The sequence below is a fragment of the Nannobrachium achirus genome, assembly GCF_963921795.1.
Source record: "Nannobrachium achirus genome assembly, chromosome: 21".
Classification (NCBI taxonomy): Eukaryota; Metazoa; Chordata; class Actinopteri; order Myctophiformes; family Myctophidae; genus Nannobrachium; species Nannobrachium achirus.
Window position 1 is genome coordinate 27,819,109 of NC_137828.1, and position 25,440 is coordinate 27,844,548.

The 25,440-nt window shown below is 41.3% G+C and overlaps 1 protein-coding gene across 1 annotated transcript in view; it reads left to right on the top strand.

The window, feature by feature from the left end:
• LOC308307179 (contactin-associated protein-like 2) overlaps positions 1-25,440 on the top strand; it is a gene marked incomplete at its 5' end in the record, with an annotated part of 419,567 nt that overhangs the window by 298,246 nt on the left and 95,881 nt on the right. The window contains one exon of the mRNA XM_080752350.1: positions 24,465-24,621. Coding sequence (XP_080608476.1) covers positions 24,465-24,621 — 157 coding nt within the window. The remainder of the gene's footprint in view (positions 1-24,464; positions 24,622-25,440) is intronic.

Here is a 25,440-nt window from a genome sequence, read left to right on the forward strand (position 1 = left end):
AATACAAGTGTGGAGAATATAATTATTTTGCAATTGTATTATTTTACTGTAATTTAACAACATAATAACTAGCACAGATAGACAAAGAGACATTCATGGATTTATATTTAAAAGTAACTTTTATTTTCCCCCCAGGACCCTGGGTATGGCAGCTGCATACCCCTGCCATACCAAGTTGATGCCCCTGGCGCCTTTATCCAAGGCACTATAGATTGTGCATTACATTCACCCATTCACACACACATTAACAGTTTGGCTGCTCTTGGTAGCCAAACACGTTCACAGACGAGATAAGGTTTCCATGGTAACCCGCATCTCAGACGCTTGCTACGGGTGCTGGTGAAAGAAAAAACTGCATACGTCATGACGCAACGCAGCCAGAAGCAACCGAGAGCGGCCATTATCCATTGACTCCTATACTGAAACATAAAAACGGCTTTATCTCGAAATAAGGTGCAAATAACGCCGAGGAGGCCGAGATCAGCTTGTCTTCACGGCGACACTATGCCGTGATGGTCGGCCCCGGTTAGGATTTTAGTTTTCGTGACCGTTTGTAAACAAACAGATCTCCTTCCTGGATCGTCAGTGTACACCCACGTGCACACGCACGGAGCTTCCGGGGCTCTTCAAAATAAAGCGCAAGTGAATGGTGGCGTCCTGAGTGTTAATACACCGGTGGCGGAGGAAACCATGCAAGGCACCAACCTGCTCACCGGGAGCAACTAGGGGTCTTTGCTGGGAACCCTCCGTGTTCTAATGACGGTTTCTCTACCCCTGAGCCACTGTCGCCCCTAAGCAAAAGAAGACTAAGCAAAAGACTTCAGTTAAGACAGCTAAGACAAAGACTTCAGTTAACATGAGGAGCGAATTATTGGCAATGACTAGAATTGGGGAGAAATGTCAAAGAACAAAAACTGTTGTTGGACTCGACAGAGAGGAAGTGTTTCACATTAGTTTCAGAGGAATGAAAAGAAAGAGGAAAACACTGACAGATGTGCGAGCGTATAGTCTCTTGACAAGCTCTCGTTCACCCTGAAGGAGGACTCCTATGGAGAATTGTGTCAGCCATGCATCCTCGACTTTAACCAGTTCAGAACGAGTACACATTATAGTGTATCATTATTTTATGCTTTAACTATTGAAAAATAGCAGATATACAAGCTCACAGCGCGGCACCGAGTGCCGCGCTGCGAGCTTGTAGATCTGCTATTTTCTTTTAAATCGTGAAAATTATAATTTTTAACCGATTCTATAAGTGTCTTTTGAATCCTTCTAAGGTTTAAAAAAAAATATATCAGCAATCTGGCCAGCCATCGTCAAAGAAAAGGTTCTTTTCACTTAACTGGAGCTCAGTTGGTCTGTTCTTGAGAGACTACTATGTCAGTGGTTCTCAAACCTTTTCATGTGAAGGACCCCCAAAATGATATTTATTTGGCCACGGACCCGCATCTCAAAATATCTAGTTCCAGGGACCACCCATCAGAAGCAAAATTTGAGTTACAAACGTTCGCTTTGAAAACACATATATTCAAAGATTTGCACACATTTTCACGACTTTTTCAAAAATAACAGATCTACAAGCTTGCAGCGCGGCACTCGGTGCCGCGCTGTGAGCTTGTATATCTGCTATTTTTCACTGGTTAAAGCATTCAATAATTCTAGGCCTAAATGGGTTAATCTTCTCCAGGAATGATTTCCCCTGAACATAATGATGGCCTTGTCTCTGCCTGCACAACAACAACAACCCCTTTAGCAGCCAGTGATGGTTGACACAGGACAGGTTTATCACTCCTGATCACTCCCATCTAGGGGTGTAACGATACGTTTGAACAACGATGCGATACGCATCACAATACATGGTTGATTATACGATACATGGACGATATTCGTTCATTCATGGCGATACGATACGATTCGATTCAGTGATTTAAAATCGATATAGTAACTATTTAGCAAAGAGAAATCTGTGTGAAACGTCAATAGTGCATGTTTTTAAGGGAAAAATGTATTATTATGTATAAAAATAAGTAAAGATTGTGATTCTCTAGCAAATGCATGGTCATTATATTTCAACACAAATGGACAAACCCACACCTTGACATGAACGCAGAGATTACACACATTTATCGATAGACCGAGAGTAGCTATATGGAATGGAAAAGTAATTAAACCCCTTTCCTTCTTAAAATTGATAATACAAGGCACAAATAGTTAGTTTCCATACAATCAATTATTTGCACTGCAAAACGATTCGATACCGATTATCTCCATTTTAAACGATACTGATACGATACAAAGCCAAAACGGTACGATATATGCTTTTTCATAACGATATAGTAGATCATTGCAAAATAAAATACATTTTTCGATTCAGTTACTATATCGTTACACCCCTAGTCCCATCGTTGTCCCTCCAAGCCTTCAGAAGATGACATGTGCATGTTCATGTGAACATGTGATGTTCAGACATTGTTTAAAACCCATTATGGACGGGTAAGCATTAAAGTGTATTACCCCCTCAGGCCGGGAACACATTTTAGTGTATTACAGTAGGCCTACATGTACAGTATGTAGTACAGTCATTTTATAAATAAATATTTGTTTCCTGAATTATTCCTATGAAAAGCCAAAGGTGTACGCTATCAAACAGTTTTGGAATTTAGTTTTTAGCTGCTACAGAGCCTGGGTAATACACTTTCCAGTAAAACAGTTGGTCATTTTCAAATCAGACTTATAGGTCTTTATTAACACATGGGCTGCTCAGGTTTCTAATATTTCTAGCTGTTGCTGCTGCCGCCGTTCACTCACGCTTTATTTTGAAGAGCCTCGGAAGCTTTGTGCGTGTGCACGTGGGTGTCCACTGACGATTGAGGAAGATAATCCCTTTGTTTACAAACGCTCGCGAAACTAAAATCCAAACGGGAGCCGACCATCGCGTTATAGTGTCGCCGTGAAAACAATCAGATCTCTGCTTCCCTGGCGTTCTTTTCACCTCATTCAGAGATAAAGCCCTTTTTATGTTTCAGAGTAGAATGGAAAACAATGCAACCAGCGTGTGCCTTTTTTCCTCTATCCCTCTCTCTCTCTCTGCTACGGGGTGACGTATGGACTCGGGTCATACAGAGGGCAGGCAGCTGCACGTACAGTTAACCTTTCGTTGTCTCGTTCAGGGACGAGACAACTCCTTTTGGCATGGTGACACCTAGTGGCCTTAACTCGTTACTGAACGAGTTTGGCTCCTTGGGAGTTAAGGCTTTTTTCAAATCGGACTTAGGCCTAAATGGGTTAAAGTGCAGCCTACATGGGAGAAGGCTTGGGCAATTCTCGCTATTTCTATGTGTCATTAGTTCGGCTAAGGGTTAGGTTTTAGGGTTAGGTTTAGGCATAGTTTTACTGTGGTTAGGGTAAGGGGTTTGAGTTAGGTTTAGGCATAGTGGTTAACATTCACCAAGGTTAGCATTTCATCAGGTTAACATTCAACTGCGTCGAACAAATGTAACGTCGAACAAATGTTATGTCACAATATCGAAACGCTCCCAGAAGGCTTCAGAGATTATGCATTATCCGGTGTGTTGTCAACATTCTGTAAGAATTTTATTTTCATATCACAGGTTTACAGATAACTGTTATTGTATTGTTATGTATTATTATGAGAGGCCCCTCAGGTGAATTTGGAGTTGATGTGCTCATGTTTTCTGGCATTCTTTTTTTTAAATAGACCCAAACTTTAGCCAATTTTATCCAATATGTATGTAATATCAAAAAAGAAAAAGAGGGGCGTCTGCTGGCCTGGTGGTCAAGGCGCATACCACATACTAGGCTATGATGCCTGCTGGCGTCTCCGGTTCGATTCCCGATCCGGACGACCTTTGCCGCATGTCATTCCCCATCTCTCTCCCCATTTAATTTCCTGTCAGTCTACTGTCCTATCAATAAAGGCATAAAAAGCCCAAAAAACTAATCTTAAAAAAAATTATAATAATAAAGAAAAGAAATCTTCACGTGATTGGACAAAATCATGAGGAATAGTAGCAAAGAAAACACAAAAAAGAAAAAGAAGTGTGTGAGTGTGACCTACTTACTGTACAGTATATGGGTAGATATTCAGAAGTTATAGGCCAAAACAGAAAGCAGGCTGGTATAGCGCCACCATGAGGCATATTTGTTTCATGAAGTGGGTGTGTGCGTCTGTGTGTGTGTGTGTGTGTGTGTGTGTGTGTGTGTGTGTGTGTGCGTTTGTGCGTGCGTGCTTGCGTACGTGTGCGTGCGCGTGCGCGTGCGTGTGTGTGATGTTCACATCCTTGCTGTGTGAGTGAAGTAACAAAAGATGGATGTTTACTCGGTCGTTCACTGTGACGTTTGATTGGCAGCAGTTTATAATGGAGTTGTGGGTTGTTGTGACCTCAGAAAGAGCCTATGACCTCCTGCTGTATCTCTCTCTCTCTCTCTCTTTCTCTCTCTCTCTCGCTCGCACGCACGCACGCACGCACGCACGCTAGATTCCATAGTTTCATTGTTTGAGAGCACAGTTATCAGTGTATGTTGGATTCATGTCAATTTGTGTTTTCAGATATTTAATCACTTGAACCGTCAATACTTAATACACTTGAGCTTTCACTCTGTACTTAGTCTGCTCTTTTTCCCCACTACACCAAACCTCTTTGCCGAAAATAGCCGATCTACAAGCTCACAACGCCTCGCGCTGCAAGGCGTTGTGAGCTTGTAGATTTGCTATTTTTGTCTAAAGTTCTCAGAATAGGGACGCTATAGGGTTCAAGTGGTTCATATAAAAAAGGAGATTTTTTTCTATCACTCAAACATTTGGAGGACCCCCTGTAGTTACTCTGAAGACCCCCTAGGGGTCCCAGACCCCCTGTTGAAGACCCTTGCTCTATAGTCATGTCATCAAGATGGACCTTGAACTTTAATATTTCATCTTGATTTGCTAAGATTGACTTCTGCTACAGTACGTGGCCTGGTGGAGACCTGCGTCGAGGTGCACATTTTCTAGTCCTATTATTGATTATATATTAGCTCTAAGGTGCGGCGCTCCACTAGGCAGGTCAACATATGATTACACACAATAGATTATTATTTTATTGATTACACAGAGCTCTGAGGTGCAGCGCTACATTAGGCAGGTCGACATGTGATTTCACATGATAGATTCTTCCTCTATTGATTACAAGAAAGCTCCGAGCTACAGCACAGCCATTATGCTGCTCAGCGCATGATTACACACAATAGATCAGGGGTCTTCAACGTTTTCAGGTCAAGGACCCCTTAGTTGAGAGAGAGATGAAGCAGGGACCCTCAGATTCCATATAGTTTCATCGTTTGACAGCACAATCATCAGTGTATTGTAGATTCATGTCAATTTGTGTTATCATACCGGTATATGTGACCACTTGAACCATCAATACTTAATAAACTTGACCTTTCACTCAGTACTTAGTCTGCTCTTTTTCCCCTCTACACCAAACCTCTTTGCCGAAAATAGCCGATCTACAAGCTTGTGAGCTTGTAGATCCGCTATGTTTCGCTAAAGTTCTCAGAATATGGACACTAGGGTTCAAGTGGTTAATATAAAAAGGAGAAAAAAAGTTTCTATCACACAAAGATTTGAAGGACCCCCTGTAGTAACTATGAGGACCCCCTGTTGAAGACCCCTGCAATAGATTATCATTCTGTTTTCAACCAACCTTGGACTCAGAGGTGACCTCGCATACCAGAGTTTTGAACAGATATACTGTAGCATGACGTTTTATCACACATTGGTTTGGATGGAAAATATTTTTTTAATAACAGCTGTGGCGATAAATCGGGGTCTTTGAATTTGGTTCTTGAAGTTGAGATTAAGCAGATCGTCCCAAGGTTACAGAGCTGGTGTGACGCTTAAGTGCTGATGTGTTTGGAGATGCGGGGCACCGATAGCATCTTCTCTGCAGGCACACATTGTGAATTGTGACCTCTGTGGTGTTAGTTTGGAAAATTGTGTTGTCTCTAATCTCTCCACAGCATCTGTGTGAAAATAAACAGTCATGCCTTGTACAGTGCTTTTCATTTTATGATTGCTGGAAACAGCACCACATTACTTTCCTCAGAAAAGACAATGAGACTCAGTCATAAAACATTTGTTTTGTTTTACACAAAATAGTGAAATGTGCTGTATCTCCGAATAGACGGTGTAATAACAGCACCAAAAAGATAATACTGGTTTACAAAGAAACAAAAGACCAGGAAAAAGAAGACAAGATCAAGATAAAGATAGAAATTGGGCTAAAAGAACATATAGGAAAGACCCACACTCAAAGAATAAAGTAAGAAATGAAAGACTTGGAAGCAGTTTGCTGTCTGTCGGTCTTCCTTATGAAGTTAATCAAATCATCAAACAAACCCGTCTGCCAACGATGAACCACATTAACCACTTTTACTGTTCCTAGGGAACAGTGTGGGCTCGCATGGAACACCATGTATGGGCATGGAACACCATGTATGAGCATGGAACACCATGTATGGGCATGGAACACCATGTATGGGCATGTAACACCATGTATGGGCATGTAACACCATGTATGGGCGCAAAGATCTACCCTTTGGCTGCTCCTCATTGGCTAAGGGCCACATTTTGAGGAGAACTTGACTGATAGATTACGTCATTTTGAGGAGAACTTGACTGATAGATTGTCATTTTGAGGAGAACTTGACTGATAGATTGTCATTTTGAGGAGAACTTGACTGATAGATTACGTCATTTTGAGGAGAACTTGACTGATAGATTACGTCATTTTGAGGAGAACTTGACTGATAGATTATGTCATTTTGAGGAGAACTTGACTGATAGATTGTCATTTTGAGGAGAACTTGACTGATAGATTATGTCATTTTGAGGAGAACTTGACTGATAGATTACGTCATTTTGAGGAGAACTTGACTGATAGATTGTCATTTTGAGGAGAACTTGACTGATAGATTGTCATTTTGAGGAGAACTTGACTGATAGATTACGTCATTTTGAGGAGAACTTGACTGATAGATTACGTCATTTTGAGGAGAACTTGACTGATAGATTGTCATTTTGAGGAGAACTTGACTGATAGATTGTCATTTTGAGGAGAACTTGACTGATAGATTGTCATTTTGAGGAGAACTTGACTGATAGATTGTCATTTTGAGGAGAACTTGACTGATAGATTACGTCATTTTGAGGAGAACTTGACTGATAGATTATGTCATTTTGAGGAGAACTTGACTGATAGATTGTCATTTTGAGGAGAACTTGACTGATAGATTGTCATTTTGAGGAGAACTTGACTGATAGATTGTCATTTTGAGGAGAACTTGACTAATAGATTGTCATTTTGAGGAGAACTTGACTGATAGATTGTCATTTTGAGGAGAACTTGACTGATAGATTGTCATTTTGAGGAGAACTTGACTGATAGATTATGTCATTTTGAGGAGAACTTGACTGATAGATTGTCATTTTGAGGAGAACTTGACTGATAGATTGTCATTTTGAGGAGAACTTGACTGATAGATTGTCATTTTGAGGAGAACTTGACTGATAGATTACGTCATTTTGAGGAGAACTTGACTGATAGATTGTCATTTTGAGGAGAACTTGACTGATAGATTATGTCATTTTGAGGAGAACTTGACTGATAGATTGTCATTTTGAGGAGAACTTGACTGATAGATTGTCATTTTGAGGAGAACTTGACTGATAGATAGGGTTAGGGTTAGATAATGAGGATAACATACGTGGGCTCGCTTTCAGCGAGCCCAAAATTATTGGGATTAATCAGGCCACTTGAATGCATTCTGTTCTTCCACCAACTGTAAGACCGCACCGGAAAACTCCAAATGACTCACCTTGGATCTCACTACCTCTCTCTCTCACACACAAACTATCAAATAAACTACAAACTACCAATGACTAATAGTGCATCATGCACAAAAAGACACTCCCCAAACACAAACACTCACGGCCTCACGCACACAAAAAGAAAATGGGAAATCAATCAATACTTTGAAGCCATCTGCCTTTACGTTCACATAAGGACACATTTTGTTAAACCGTCCTTCAGTTAGACCTTCAGTTACTGGAAAAAAATTCAATAAACTATTACCAAAAAGAAAACGAAAAAACTGTTAGGAACATCTAAGCCAGGGGCTCCTAATTTCCAAACCTTTTTGTCTTATATTTATAGCATATCGTCGTTGTCGGGTGGAAACCATGTACTGTACTGGTATGTCCAAAATCGTTTGTTTTGTATTTATTATCTATAACAGGGGTTTTCAAACTTTTTTGACCCAGGGCACCCCTGTAAATAACTTTTTCATCCACGGCACCCCTGAGTCACACTATACATTTTTGGAATCCTACATCATATTGGAGAAATATCCGTTTCCATCAGAACCGACTGAAAATGACGTTATACTTGACGTTTAACCACTTGAACCCCAGCATGCCCATTCTGGGGGGAAGGTTCACCAAAAATAGCCGATCTACAAGCTCACAGCGCGTCACAACGTGACACGTTGTGAGCTTGTAGATCTGCTATTTTTGGTGAAGAGAGTTGTCCTAGATGGACAAAGAAAATCAGTGCAAATCAGGGGTGTTTTACTAAGCATAGTGAAGTGATATTGATGAATTCCATGATCAAATTATCTCGAGGCACCCCGGGACTGGCATCACGGCACCCCGTCACCCACTTTGAAAACCCCTGATCTATAAAATGTACTAAAGTAGTGAAAACAGCAGATTGTGTGCTTGTAGATCGGCTGTTTTCACTAGTTTTGTGTGACGGTCTTGTATGATGAAGCAGGGCAACAGACGTACACATGTGAAACTTGGGAGATACAAGGTTTCTGCCCGACAGTGACAGAAAACGCTGAGATAATAGCCATTTTGGTTAGAACTTTGTACTTAAAGTTTAAAATTATACTAAATAATATTTCTTTGTGTCCAAATAAATTCAAAATAATTATCAAATGATCTCGCGGCACCCCTGGACTGCTGTCACGGCACCCCAGGGTGCCCCGTCACCCACTTTGAAAACCCCTGATCTAAGCAAATGAAACCCGATTTAGAGGCACTAATCCTCTACTAATAAAACATCTAAACATTTTCACTGATACACGGTTTACTGTATTGGTTCACATACTGTATATTCATTCATTTTAGATAACTATGTCTACAACTAGCCATTTTTCTACTGTTTGCCTTTTTACTGTATTTAAACAGATGTATTTTTCTTCTTTTAATTGATGGTCCTTTATTTAAAAAAAGCGTTGATTAAATCAATTCAGTCACATTAAATATGTGTGAATATTATATTTGATCTTGGCATTCAGGCTCTGCTTATACATTACTCCTTGCTCTGCACATTAGCAGACAATCATTATTAGGGATTAGGGAGATTAGGGATAGATCTATAACAACAAATCACGAACGCGTCCGATCGCAGTGAAAGTCCTAGGAAGAAATGGCACCCTTTTCACATTGGCCTATTATTGTGCCACCAGGCAGGGGCGTCAATTGGGTATGGCAGGGGTATGCAGCTGCCATACCTTGGGTCCAGGGGGGAAAATAAAAGTTACTTTTAAATATAAATCCATGAATGTCTCTTTGTCTATCTGTTCTGGTTATTATGTTGTTAAATTACAGTAAAATAACTACAAATGCAAAATTTTACAAAATGGTCACTTTAACAAGGTATTATAATTATATTCTCCACACTTGTATTCTCCCCATCTTGACAACATGCTATATTCCCAGGTTCCGCAGGTCAGCTGCACAGGTGCAATGCATTATTGTTAATTGTGGAACGTTTACTAATATACCAAGTTTCCTTATCCAGCCCAAGAAACTGTAGAAACGGGGGGGAAAATAGAATGTACTTCTTAAAATAAATGTATCATGCCTGTTGCTAAGGTATGGCAACATGAATGGTGTCTTGCACGCGCGTGAAGGTGCGTGTGCAAGACACCAGTCATGTTGCCATACCTTAGCTTTTTCTGGACTGACGCCACTGCCACCAGGAGGCCACAATAACCTACCTGACCTGTGCTCCGAGGAGCACTTTTTTCTATATATGTTTTTCCTTCTCCATTTCCTGAACAGTAATTGTTTTGGTCATACAAGGCTTCCGCCTGACAGCAATGATATCTATAACTCTCAATAATGAGCTTCCATGAGCCAGGAGCAGCCTCAGCCACTGCTTCATTAATGGTCATGGTGTTGCACAGGACACCGTGCGGTCAGGGTTATTAGCTGGATGATGGACAGTTGGACAGAAAAGGAAAGGAAATAATCACCAGTGAGACGCCCTAAGGGCGAGAAGCGACCTCGCCCTAAAGGGACACATGGGCGTGTGCACAAATCCGCCTGGGTGACAGCAGACTGCTGGGCGAGCGCTGGCGCTTTGGCATGGGAGCAACTTTCCCTCTGCGTCCAAAAAACAAATATTGGCACTTTGGCCACAGTGAGTGCGGCCGCCTCTTTGTCGTTTAAAGGCCTAGAATTATTCAATGCTTTAACCAGTGAAAAATAGCAGATATACAAGCTCACAGCGCGGCACTTGGTGCCGCGCTGCGAGCTTGTAGATCTGCTATTTTTGAAAAAGTCGTGAAAATGTGTGCAAATCTTTGACTATGTATTTTCAAAGCGAACGTTTGTAACTCAAATTTTGCCTCTGGGTGGTCCCTGGAACTAAATATTTTGAGATGGGGGGTCCGTGGCCAAATACATATCATTTTGGGGGTCCTTCACATGAAAAGGTTTGAGAACCACTGACATAGTTGTCTCTCAAGAACAGACTAACTGAGCTCCAGTTGAGTGAAAAGGACCTTTTCGTTGACGATGGCTGTCCAGATTGCTGACATAGAAACATGGGTTTTTCAAAAAACCTTAGAAGGATTCAAAAGACACTTATAGAATCGGGTCAAAATTCGAATTTTCAAGATTTTTCAAAAATAGCTGATCTACAAGCTCGCAGCGCTGCACTCGGTGCCGCGCTGTGAGCTTGTATATCTGCTATTTTTCAATAGTTAAAGCATAAAATAATTATACACATTATGTGTACCCATTCTAAATGGGTTAAAGACTATTAATGGGATCAACTTTGACCAAAAAAATGCACAGACCTGGTTGGTTGTTTTGTTTAAGTTGGACAAAATGTGGCCATATTTTCCCAAATATGGAGATGACTGACATCTGACATCATAGATGTCTGATGTCATAGACATAATATGTCCATATCCTATATGGGAATTCGCAGATATGGGCTTAATATTGCCATCAGGGATCCCCATATATGGGCATAATAGGGACAAGGATGGAATTAATTTGCAAGAAAATATTACATAATGAGTGTATTAGTGACCACAGTAACCATGGTATTTAAGTAAAAAAAAGAAGAACAGTTTTAACAAAGTCAGCATTTTCATTGCAGGAGTATATTTTAGTCAGTATAGGTTGGTTATTTGACCATGTATCCTACAGACTTTCGCCAACATACAGTCATGGTTGGAATGTGGGCATATCAGGTTTGTTTATGGTTATGGTTATCAGTCATACTGACATTAGCCAATTTTATATAAACACACAAATATACAGTATACACATACGTAAAAGTTTTCAACGTGCAGACACTTGTAGATGTAGTCTTAGTTTTGCCTCTAAATTAGTATTGGACATTAAACAATGTTACAAACTAGGATGTCCTTCACAGATTTATTGAGTCCAATTCAGGAGTTCACGTAAATCCCCTTTGAGAACACAGATTAATTTGCACATCAAAATCCCCAGGAAGGGCAAATAATGAATTATGCAAAATAATACAAGGTGTCTCACAAGGATTATATTCTATAATCCTTGTGAGACACGTTCTGTTATCACAACGTGTTTGACTATGAAATGTTTCAAAATGTTATCATCATTAACACTATGGAAACAAACAACACCTATAACACTGTTTTGTTGTTTGTTAATCAGCAAATCATGTCTGCATATTAACGAGTGTTATTGCAGACATTATTTGACATTTAGACTGGAAAGGTTTGCTTCTCAGAGCACAGTTCTCCGCCAGGCCAGGTTGCCTAACCCAGAGCTGTGTCAGTCATGGGGTGCAAGTTGTCAGGACAGGAGGAAGCTGCGTTGGGGGAAAAAGAAGAGTTGCAACGTGGCGCCCCTTATGGGCAGAAGGTAACCTCGCGTCACCAGGCTTTCTCGGGGGAAAGCCTGGGGCTCGTTTACAAAACAGGTTGTTTGATCCGGGACCGGCTGGCATCTTAGACTGGATGGCAGAAGTGGCGTCGCTTTGTTTTGGTTCCCCGTTTGTTTCCCCAGTTCTTATTTAAATGCTAGAGGAGTGTAGTCTTGCCAGTCGTTACGACGCCATCCGCTCCCGACCGGATCAAAAGCCCGAAATTGGAAGCGATCCCAGGCTATGCAGAAGGTGTTGGAAGCGGTTTTGGAGGTGTGCTCTATGAAACATGCCATTCACACTAATTGGCCCAGCGGTGGCCGAGATCAGCTGCTCACGGACAGACAGACCAGGGACGTGCAGAGGATGTTTGAGGGGCAGGGGCTGACATGTCCTGAAAGGGCTCTTTGGGCAAAGAATGTGAAAATAGCTTGTAGATCAGCTATTTCTGGTGTGGATTTCTAGACGGAGGATACATTCTTTCAACATAAAATGTTGCATTCAAGTTCAGGAGAGTTTGGAAAAGACACGTCTCCTGAATGCTGTAGGACAAGGGGGCATTTGCATTTCTTTCTCCATAGTAAAAGCATGCATTCATGGTCTGGACAGGGTAAAAGGGCAGGGGCTCAATCAATCAAACTTTATTTATATAGCACATTTACAAACAGTCAAGCTGAACCAAAGTGCTGTACAAGTTAAAAACAAAAACATTTCAAACAATTCATGGAACAAACAATTAAAAGCAACAAAATAGGGAACAATAGACAATATTGCACAAGAAATAATAATAATAAGGTTAATAATAAAAAAGGACTATGCATAATTAAAACGTTTAAATGCAATTAAAAGCCTGTGAAAAAAGATGCGTTTTTAATAGAGTTTTGAAAGTCCCAATTGACTGTGCAGATCTAATTGGGAGGGGTAGGCTATTCCAGAGCCGAGGGGCTGTGGCTGTGAAGGAGCGGTAGCCCCTGTTCTTTTTAAAGATAGTGGTGGGAACATTCAACAATAGCTTGTCCGCGGACCTTAACGCCCTAGTTGGGGTGTAAGGTGCAACAAGCGCAGATAAATATGCTGGAGCCAGCCCATTTAGTGATTTATAAATAAATAAAAACACTTTAAAATCAATTCTAAAATTTACAGGGAGCCAATGGAGAGAGGCGAGGATTGGGGTGATGTGCTCACGCCTTTTTGTGCCAGTGAGGAGGCTGGCCGCTGCATTTTGCACAAGTTGCAGACGTCTAATTGACGCCTGCTCTATGCCAGTATATAGAGAGTTGCAATAGTCCAGTCTGGACGTGATGAAGGCATGAATAGCCATCTCCAGTTGATGGCGGGGGAGATATGGTTTTATCTTTGCTAAAAGTCGTAACTGAAAAAAGCTTGTTTTTATGACAGAACTAATGTGTTGGTTAAATTTGAACGCAGGTGACACCGAGGTTTTTGGCAGAGGAGCGGATATATGAGGTGAGAGTGTCCGGGATAGTGCAGGGTGGGATCGTCTCGTGGCCAAATAATATAATTTCCGTTTTATTTTCATCTAGGTCAGAAAGTTAGTATCCATCCAGATTTTTACATCATGTAAGCAGGCGAGCAGTGATGGGAATGAATTAGTGGAGTTGGTATTTATGGGTAAGTAGATTTGGACGTCGTCGGCATAGGAGTGAAATGAAATATTGTGCTTAGAGAAGATTGACCCTAGAGGCAGCATGTATAATAAAAAGAGTAAAGGGCCTAAAATAGACCCTTGAGGGACCCCACATGTTAAAGGGGCACTGGGCGAGGAGAATTGACCCAAATGGACAGAGAAAGTCCTATTGGCTAAATAGGACTCAAACCATGATAAAGCCATGCCTGTGATGCCGAGGTAATATTGAAGCCTATGTAGAAGAATATGGTGATCTATGGTGTCAAATGCAGCAGATAAGTCAAGAAGTACAAGGATGGCAGGGTTACCGTTGTCAACTGTTAAAATCAAATCATTAAAAACCTTGAGGAGAGCTGTCTCGGTGCTGTGGCCTGGTTTGAAGCCTGACTGGAATTTTTCATGTAGGTTATTGGTAAGTAGGAATGACTGTAATTGGGTGTAGACAACCTTCTCCAGAACCTTAGATAGGAACGGTAATTGAGAGATTGGCCTAAAATTTGATAAAATAGATGGGTCCAGGTTTTTCTTTTTAATTAGTGGGTGCACTACAGCGTGCTTAAAGGCAGCTGCGACGCAACCAGAGGTGAGGCAACAGTTTATTAGCGAGAGGATGGTAGGACCAACACTACCTGAGACTTCCTTTAGAAGTCGAGACGGGATGCTGTCAGAGGGACAATTTGTGGGTCGGAGGTGCATAATTATATCAGTGAGGGAGGACAAGGTTATTGGCAGGAAGTGATCTAGGTTGGCTTGTGGGGGGCACAGAGAAAGTGTAGGGTCAGGGGTAGAGGTATGTGAAGATCTAAGAGCTGAGATTTTTTCTGTAAAGAATTGTTGAAAATTGGCACAGAGGATGGATGAAGGCTCGATGAGGGGATCATCACGGGGGTTAGTGAAATAATTTAGAATATTGAAAAGAACCTGAGGTTTATGATGATTATTGGTATCGAGATTTGAGATAAATTCAGATTTTGCAGCTTTAACTGCATTATGGTAATCGGAGAGGGAGTTACGGAAAATCTCGAGGGAAATGTGGAGTTTATCATTGAGCCATTTTCGCTCAGCACGTCTACATGTGCACCTGAGATTGCGAGTGGACTCGTTGAGCCACGGCTCAGAGGGATTTTTGGGGCGTTTAATTGCAAAGGGAGCAATAGAGTCCAGTATATTAGTACATGTAGAGTTGAACATTTCAAGAATTGTATCTGCACTGAGAGTGCTGATAGGGGATGGGCCAATTTCCACCATATCATTGAAACGAGCCCCCTCAAGCCCCCTTTAATGTCTATGTGTGCACATGCCTGAGAGAGACAGACAGACAGACAGATTCACAGACACCTCGGCTCTGACCATTCCAACCTGGTGGAGATACTGTAACTAATGCTAATGTGAAGGATAGAAAGTCTTAAATCAGATATGAAATGTTAATATACATGGAAAAGGAGTGGGGTCCAGGAGAGAAGAGAGTCAACCTCAGCAATAATCAAGATTGATCGATTGATTTCACCATTTTAAAACACATGTGCAGCCACACACGACTACTGCAATGGCAGTATTTACAGATTATGGAAAAAAGTGTAGGACTTGTTTCCATTTTGGCCCAACGCATGATGCCATACCCTAGGTGGGGTTGGCAAAAGGGCCTTTCTGTTTGGAGTTTGCATGTTCTCCCCGTTCTCCTAGGGTAGATACCCTCACAAAAACATGCTGTAATCCTGGTCTCTATACTGCCTCCCCCTGGCCAGTCAGGGCGCCTGATGGAGGGGAAAGGAACTGGTTGGAATAACGTGTTCCTCCCATGCACTACGTCCAAACCGGGGAAATCACCCCTGTCAGGTGAAAAGAAGCAACTTGAATTACTCATGCACTGAAGGAAGAATGAGAGTCTCCCCAGGCGTGGCAGAGGGATAGCAGAAACCAGGATTACAGGTTAGGTAATTTGCACTGGGTGAAGAAATGGGTTACAAAATCGCAGGATAAAAATTTAGAAAAAAAAAAACACCAAGGGGTGGAGGGGGAGAAAAGAAGGGGCAGAAACAGAGATGGATGTGAAATAGCAGAGGAGACAGTGAATGTCTTAGAGGTGGTAAATACATAAATATGCATCATCGGGCTTTGGCTGCAGCATATGTGTGTTCTGAGCTGAGCTGCTCCGCAGTGGGCTTGAGTTTGGAACAAAAGATCAACTCTCTCTCACCTGAGATGAAATGCAAACACGAGGTGAAGAAGAACACGAGCTGGTAGAACGACAGAGAGAGAGCGGAGGATCAGAGGTCAGCTACTTTACATGCTGAAGTGCCTGCACAACGCAAACCCGAGGCCTCTGTCAGGGACGTGCTGGCCATTGGGAAAAGCGGAACAACTCCCGAACAGCCGGTTCATTCCCGGCCTGGACCATTAGGAAAAAGAATTAAAATAAAATGTCGGCCTTCGTTCCATTTTGGGGGCTAGGCGGCCAACAAAGTAAATCGTCACTGTCGGGCAGAAAACCTCATATCTCCAAGTTTCAAATTTGTAATTTTTTTCGCAAAGCAAAGCCCTGCTTCATCATACAAGGCTGTCGCACAAAAGTATAGTGAAAACCGCCGATCTAGGCGTTGTGTGCTTGTAGATCGGCTGTTTTCACTAGTTTAAATAATTTTTTAAATGGTTTTGGACATACAAGGTTTCCACCCGCCAATGACGAAATATAACTCATGTACAGTAATTGGCCCACTGGCTTGTCACTTGTCATGATCTGAAATGGCAAATCTTTGAGTAGCAGCAGCGCTATAGAGAGAGATCTCTCTCTCTATAGCGCGTAATGAGGGCCTCTGCAACTCTTTTTCCCGGGCTGAATCGGGCCCAGCACGTCCCTGGCCTCTGTCTCTCTCTCTCTCTCTCTCTCTCTCTCTCTCTCTCTCTCTCTCTCTCTCCCTCCAGAGAATGTAGATGGCTGCAGAGTCATAAGAATGCACAGCAGAAACGCTCATAATGCATGATGCCATGATGAAACACACTGCAAACCCAAAATGATCCCCTCAAGCCACCTACAGAAATAAATTATTTGAGAGCTGCTTTTGTGTATTTTACACACATACATGCACACACGTACGCACACACTCGCAAACACATAGCCTATACACACACGTCACGCACACACATACTCGCACACCTGCCGTTCAGTCTAAAAATGGCGTGCAGCCATTTTGTTTCGGTGTCTGGGTTGAATTGCCACAGGCTTTAGAGATGCGTTTTCTCTCGTTTGGTGGGTGTGTCAGAGGCAGGCCTGGCTAACAACCACACAATTCAGTCACGATACAGAAGCCATGATGATGCAATACATAGACCATAAAATGAATGGACAGCGGTAGACTCTACGGACCATAAATGAAGCTTGCCGGCGTGTGCAGTCCACCATCTTTCTACATCCTGTCCTGAAATGGAAACCGAAAATAAATGCATGCACGCACGCACGCACGCACGCACGCACGCACACACACACACACACGCAGGCACGTGCACACATAGACATCAAAGGGGGCTTGAGCCTCTGCCCTTTTCCCCATCTGTAAAAAGTGCCCTCTCCAGACCATGAATGCAGTTTTTACTATGGTGAAAGAAATGCAAATGCCCTCTTTCCATGCAATTCAATAGAATTGCCTTGTCCAAACTCTCCTGAACTTGAATGCATCATCTTATGTTGAAATAATTGCCCTCTCTGTGTAGAAATCCATGCCGTTACGCTACATCTCCAGTATTGACTTGATTATGCTTTAGTTCAGTGTGGCATCAAGCACTGAAAATAGGCGACCTCCAAGCTCACAACGCGCCACTTTGTGAGCTTGGAGGCTGGCAATTTTTGAGGCCCTTTTAGAAATGTCAGCCCCTGCCTCTCTAACATTCTCTGCACGTCCCTGCTCTGTCCTCATCTCCTCAGTTGTTTATCTCCTGCTCTATAATTATAAGTAAGTGTGTGTGTGTGTGTGTGTGTGTGTATGTGTGTGTGTGTGTGTGTGTGTGTGTGTGTGTGTGTGTGTGTGTGTGTGTGTGTGTGTGTATGTGTATGTGTGTGTGTGTGTGTGTGTGTGTGTGTGTGTGTGTGTGTGTGTGTGTGTGTGTGTGTGTGTGTGTGTTGGATGGATGGAGAGGTTGAAAAAACCTGATGAGAAATGGGTATCTGAACATAAGTCATTTTCATCTCCCAATGCACCTGACTTGACCTGAGAGAACACACCACAAATGTTTCTTTCCTTTGATTTCATTTCATTTCTCTATTATATTTAGAATTTATTTTTTTAACTTAATTTGTATTTGCTTATTATTGCATGCACATTCATAACAGGGTTCATCATTCATCATTTTAACTCTTATTGTGCCGATCCCGAACTAGTTTGGCTTTATTTGGACCTTATTAACGTTCGGGGTGCCCATCCCGAACTAGTTCGGCTAAAAAATAAAAATAAAAAAAATCTAAATTTTCGAGCCGGGCCGCCGGCCGTCATCTGTTTACACTATGGTGGATTCTATGGCCATTGGGCGCCCTCTAGTGGTGATTCTGGGCACTGAAAGGGTTAATCGTCACATTTCAGTCCATGTCAGTTTCAAACATTGGTTGGCTTAACAAAATTAACGAAACGAAGCGGATAAAAGCGCCAAACTTTTTTTAGGCTTCTTTAGAACCTAGAATTATCCATATCAAGTTGGAGTCCCATCGACTTTCTATACAGGAGGAAAATACCCAGAAAAGAAGAATCTGCTTTAAGTAGGATGTAAGAGGTCTAACTAGGGGTTTGTCATGATTCTGAATCCATTGCAAGCATTTGTTTTGCACAAAAAAACTTTCATTGGGCTAGAAATGGCCCCACAAAACGATGGTTTAGTGATGAATCATCATTTTTCACAGTTTTTTGGGTGTTTTTGGGGGCCATTTCTAGCCCAAGGAAAGTTTTTTGTGCAAAACAAATGCTTGCAATGGATTCAGAATCATGATCTGTATAGAAAGTCGATGGGTGCCCAACTTGATATGGATAATTCTATGGGTAAACTTCAAAATAAAGTTTGGTACCCAAGGCTAAAATCCATCGTTAGGTCCTAACGATGTGTGTGTGTGTGTGTGTGTGTGTGTGTGTGTGTGTGTGTGTGTGTGTGTGTGTGTGTGTGTGTGTGTGTGTGTGTGTGTGTGTGTGTGTGTGTGTGTGTTGGATGGATGGAGAGGTTGAAAAAACCCTAAGCCTAAAAAAAGATTTGGCGCTTTTATCCGCTTCGTTTCGATAATGTCAAAAACCAGGGTTAAGCAACCACACTATTCGTGGTGTCATTCTGTTGGGTTTTATATTCAGTCCATTTCTCCCATTTCTCAATGAATAGTTCTTCTTGGATCCTGAGTTTGTGTGTAATTCTCTCCATCACATATATTTCCTCCACAATGCACAGCCACTGCTCACAAGTTGGAGTTTCACTTTTATACCATAATCTTGTGATTGCTTTTTTGCTTTGACCAGATACATGTCATCTCCATGTGTGTTTTCCAGCGTCAAGTTTCCTAGATACAGCACCACACTTGTCTTTGGTATTTCGTATTTCAATATCTCCTTCATTGCTGACCACACATCGTCCCAATACTTGTCAATTTTTGGGAATTTCCAAAACATGTGTTCGTGGCCAGCATCCATGTATCCACATAGCCTAATATCTATATTTAGAATTTCAGTTTACCATAGTACGTAACTTGCAGCGGAAACGTAACGTAAGAAGCATTCTTTTGAAAAAAAAAATGAAAAAAATTATAATCTACATTTTTATTCGACCCAGTAAGACATCATGGACTAATCCATGGATCAAAACGACAGCTTATGACAGATCACGGTGTTGTGCATTTAGACATGAATTTGGATTTACACAGTAACCTTGAATTAATCGCACTAGGGGACAAGAAAGAAGAGAGGCGGAGAAGGAGAGAGAATATGTATTTGGAATACAAATGAGGAATGCGAGTTACGAAGGTTATATCATGGATAAAATGTATGTGGCATCAGATCATATAACTATCTGTTTATATACAGTATAACGTATATCACACACCAATGCAGTAGGGCCGCAACAAATGTCTGCTTCAATATCGGCTCAAACAGTAGCTGGAGGAAGCCTGATGGAATTCATCAAAGCAGTATTGACAGCACCTTATTTCTTGGGCTTACGGGGAGAGAAGTGCAATATTGTTTCATTCCCTCTTGCTGCTATAGTGATATATTGGCAGACACCAAAACATATTCACTTACCTACTGTTCCAAGAAGTGTAATCCAAGACAAAGGAAACTATATTACTTTTATTATTGCCAGACCCATGAAATGGGTAGGCCTACATAAGCAAATGTCGGTCTGTCTGTCCGGGTTTTCTATATAAAGGGTATATATGATGATGACATGATGATGACATGCCTACAAAAGGATGATGACAGACAGGGGGTCTGGCACAACCAGGTTGACCTGGTCTAGTTATAGGAGTGATCCTTCACCACAATAACTTGATAAATCATGTTTTCACACACAGACACACACACACACACACACACGCACGCACGCAAGCACAGCGTGCACGCACGCGCGCACACACACACACACACACACACACACACACACACACACACACACACACACACACACACACACACACGGACGGACGGACGTACGCAACTGTCTTTGCATTGCCACAAGCATGCATGCACACACCAATGCCCAGACAGAATGAGACAATATTAATTATATTTTCTTCATACATTTTGAACAACTTCGTACGACAGTGTCACAGAAAAGTAGCAGAAATTGTCAATCCCCTGAGGAGGTGTGGAACGACATGTGGCAAATACAACAGACAACAACCCAATCAATAGAGCATCGCAGCGGAAGTGGATTCCTGGGGTCACTTAATATTCCCCATTCATTTTCGCCATAGACTTTTACAAAAATATTTATAACAATTATGTTAAGCCTCGAACCAAGCCATCCAGGATGGAGGTGAATCATGACCATAAAACCTTTTATCCTATGTGAAAACATATTTTAATATTACATTATTTGATATACTACATTTAATAACTACCCTTTGTTTAGCGATTTTCAAAATGTTCTTTTCATAGAAAAAAAGGTTATATGGTCATGATTCACCTCCATCCTGGATGGCTTGGTTCGAGGCTTAACATAATTGTTATAAATATTTTTGTAAAAGTCTATGGCGAAAATGAATGGGGAATATTAAGTGACCCCAGGAATCAACTTCCGCTGAGATGCTCTATAGGATGGAGGGAACTTGCGTGGAAAAACCAAATTCGATATTTCATCACACCCCACATTAAGAGTAAACAAACTAAAACTCAGTTATTTGTGAAGTGTTGGGATATGAAATTCCTAACTCACGTCTGATTTTATAAATGGGCCACATACTAGAGGAGTCTGTACAAGCGGGGGACAAATATATGGGTCAGTGACGTGACGCCCCAAAAAATGTGTTTTTAAAAAAACTTTAAAATGCAGGCATAAAAGTTATTTACTTTTGTTCTACTCACTCTCAACCTTATGGAAATACATTTTGTTTTTAGATATTTTATTGGAATCAGACTTTATTCAGCAGTTTGTTGTACTTGTGCCTAAAATCGTCATATGGTGTGACATGAAAATAATTGTTCATAAAATGAAAATGGAGTACATCTTTCTTAAGTTACTCACTTTATCAAAGTCCTTTATCATAACTAACCAGTGATCCACTATAGTTTTTTGAAAATTAATTATATCTGTATATTTTTTTCATAATCGACACTCTGTGTGAGGCCCATGTTCATGATCTTACAACATATTTTAAATGTATTCTGTCAAAACTTTCTCTAAAATTACACAAATATTTGTGACTCTTCCTGATAATATTCTCTATGTAATCCATAAACATTTTTTTGGTTTAATCATTAATAAAGGTATGATTTTTCACTATTGGGAATGTCACACCAAATGATTTAGTGTCACACCGTATGATCATATCTTCATGTGTCAAAGCAAACTGTGTTTTAACCTACCTATTAGTGAGTACTGAACTTTACTGATTGATTAAACAATTACCCAGTATAACATGGCCTTAATATTTCTGAACAGGATATTATTGTAGGGCTTTAACATGGGATAAGAAAGAATTGTAGTAGTAGATGGATGATGAGGATGTGCACAGGAATGCTACGCACACCTACCTACCGGTAAGTCTTCTGCCGGCCCACGGCAGAAGGATCCTAAAGAGACAATAAGGCGCATAGCCACACTTGGAGCCAAGGCAACATTTTATTAACACCAATTAGTGGAAACAGAACTCAGCATTCAGGTAAATTGCTTTTTTCCGAAGTCTCCTGAACTTGAACACAGCATTTTGTGTTGAACAAATGTAATTAGGAATCATGACATTACACCACATCTCCACTAGCTAAAGAGTGCTGGGTTGCGCAACTCCAAAAATAGCTGATCTACAAGCTCTCGCAGCACAACGTGTTGAGAGCTTGTAGATCAGCTATTTTCGCTAGTTTTGTCTCGGGTCCTACCTTAACACTGTCCACTGTCCAGTCCAGTGAGTGAAAGTACAAAAGTATTAGATCAGATTAGATTATACATTTAGACTGTATTGTACATCAGCCAGTCGTATTTGGTGAGGGTAGCAAACCGGCTGCCTTGTTGCGGTTCTGCTATGCCACAGACAACCTCCTGCTCTTCGTAGAAAATGCAGTCTCGCCCCTTTGGCTCCTCTCTCCTTGCTGGGTCATTGTTTAGTTTCTCCCTGTACTTTCTCGTTCTCTCAGCACTTGTCATTTTCCAGCTGACAAAAGAAAATGGAATGTATAGTTTAAGACAAAGAGAAAATATTGTTTAGATTGAAACAATATGTTAAGGTTTCTGTGAAGGGGTTTCTGCTCTGTCTGATGAATTTGAAGTATCACTGAATGAAGCTAAATTACATTTTATGTAAAAATGTTTAAAACAAATGTTTAAATGTACAAAAGAAACATGGAACTTTGTTATTTATTGTTATATCTGTAGTTAAATACAGTATAAATCATATGGTGTGACAATCAAGTCATATGGCGTGACAAGCAGATGTCACACCATTATGATTAAATGTCACACCATATTACGTTTTTCTGCATTTAGGTTTACCTTGAGGCTACTATGTACACATTAGCATGCTAACAGCATGCTAGCTATAACAAAGCAACCTAGATCTACATGGAAATATGACCAAAACTTCAAATAACTTAAGCTTTTTTTAATGAAAAGGTGTCACACCAACAGACATCCAAAGTGGTGAGTTTGTCAAAGTTTCAACAAGATGGCATTTCATGAAAATGTTAAAATCATAACTCACCTCAGACACCTGTCTTGCAGTTGTGCTGGGAGTGCTGAATAGCCTTACAGAAGAAGGACCTCTCTAGCCAATAGCTGTCCAAATAATTGCCTGTTTAATTTGTCCAAACTAGTGTCACACCAAATGATTTTGGTTTGGGGGACAAAATGTTTTTGATCAGAAATGACTGAAAACATTATGCTTTGACTTTGAAAAGATATAGGCTCACAAATAGACATTTTTTTTAGCCTAAATTCATTTTCAAATGATTTTTAGCAATTCTTTTTCTTAGTTTTATTCAAGTTCCCACTTTGAGAAACAAGGTCAGGACAGTCACACCATATGAGTTTTGCCATGTTTGGTTGAACATTCTGAAGAAATGAGGAATGAAATGTTTTAATCTTGAGTAAGTTCACATAAAGCTTAATGTCCTGCACAATATTCAGAAGGTTTTTGACAAATATATTTTTTATTTATACATGTTTGACACCGAGGACAGCGAAAACGTTACGTCACGTCACCCACCCACATATTTAACTAAGATCCTCCTGGTCGCTGCAAAAAAATTGTCAATCTAGCTGAAAGATGTCGAATGTCTGTCTGTGGGTTTTATAAATATTTAACCAATCAAAAGCTTATTTAGTCATAAGCAAGAGCTTATGACTAAATAATAACTACTTTGGATACATTTTCTTCCCCCATTTTGTGAAAAGTGACAGAGTTTTGGACGTCCAAGGAATTGGCCCGAGAGCAACAATATGTGTGTCATACGTGTGTGTGTGTGTGTGTGTGTGTGTGTGTGCGTGTGTGTGTGTGTGTGTGTGTGTGTGTGTGTGTGTGTGTGTGTGTGTGTGTGTGTGTGTGTGTGTGTGTGTGTGTGTGTGTGTGTGTGTGTACCCACAGGCTGGTTGTTAGAGGGTTTCAACAACTTGGGATGCCTAAAAAAGAGGCAAAAAGGCTGGCAAAGTATTGTTCTGTCTCCGCTATAATCGGCAGCCGCCACATATGGCGGAGACGCTGTTACTTATACCCGTAGAGTACAAAGTGCCTTGCTATTGTATCATGAGGACATATGACATGATTTTGTAAATGTAACTCTACTGCACCTATAATATTTGTGTCCTTGTATGCATCTCCTTTGTGTGGACATAAATAAATGGTTAAAATGTGTGTGTGTGTCTGTGTCTGTGTGTCTGTCTGTGTGTGTGCGTGCGATGTGTGTGGCATGTGTGCGTGCGTGTATGTTTTACAGAAGGGACTCCCTACACGTGGTGGGTGGGTCGGGGCAGTGAGAAACACTTCTACTGGGGGAGTTCAGGACCTGGCATCCAGAAATGTGCCTGTGGCATCGACAGGAACTGCACCGACCCCAAGTATGACTGCAACTGTGATGCAGACCACAAGCAATGGTGAGTCACACCTCCATTCAGGGACATGCAGAGAATGTTAGGGAGGCAGGGGCTGAATCTTCTAAAAGGACCTTTTGGTGAAAATATATAAAATAGCAGACCTCCAAGCGTTGTGAGCTTGGAGGTCGGCTATTTTCGGTACTTGATATTACACTAAACGTAACCCTTCTTGTGCCTATCCCGGACAAGTTCGGGATTTTTTCAATACAATACAATGTTTTTTTTTGCTATTTTACTTACCCTGAGCTGCTTGTAGAGATGTGGGTGGTCCTGGCTCGTCCTACGCTTCCCAACGACCGAGTCTAGATGGTCCGACGATTTATTCCATTGAAAATGGTTTAGAATAAAGTTTAGAGCCCCCCCAAAATAACTCAATCTATACTGTCGGCGGCGCGACGTATTCCGGGGTGCCGATCCCGATCTAGTCCGGGTTTTTTAATAAAATGAATTAATTAATCGGAGGCCTCAACGAAGCCCCGGTCTAATTTTCCATCCAGGCCCCAGGCCGCGATTCTGTTTACATCGGCCCGTAATCGGGTAACGCCGCCGCACCGCGCCGGCGACTCAGGGGCGTTTTTTATAAACTGGGGGCTCCCCACAAAGGTAGTAACAGAGGCCCCCCCATGAGCACGCGTGAAAAATAGGTATGCGCGAAAAACAGTATGCGCGCGCGCGAAGCGCAGGAATTAAAAATGCCACCCTCCAACTCAATACCTATTCTGAAAAAGTGATGATTTAGCATGACAAGACAATGAACTTGACAAGACAATGAAGAGCAGAGGCAGAGGAAGCCTATTTGTTGTCATTATGGTTGGTTTT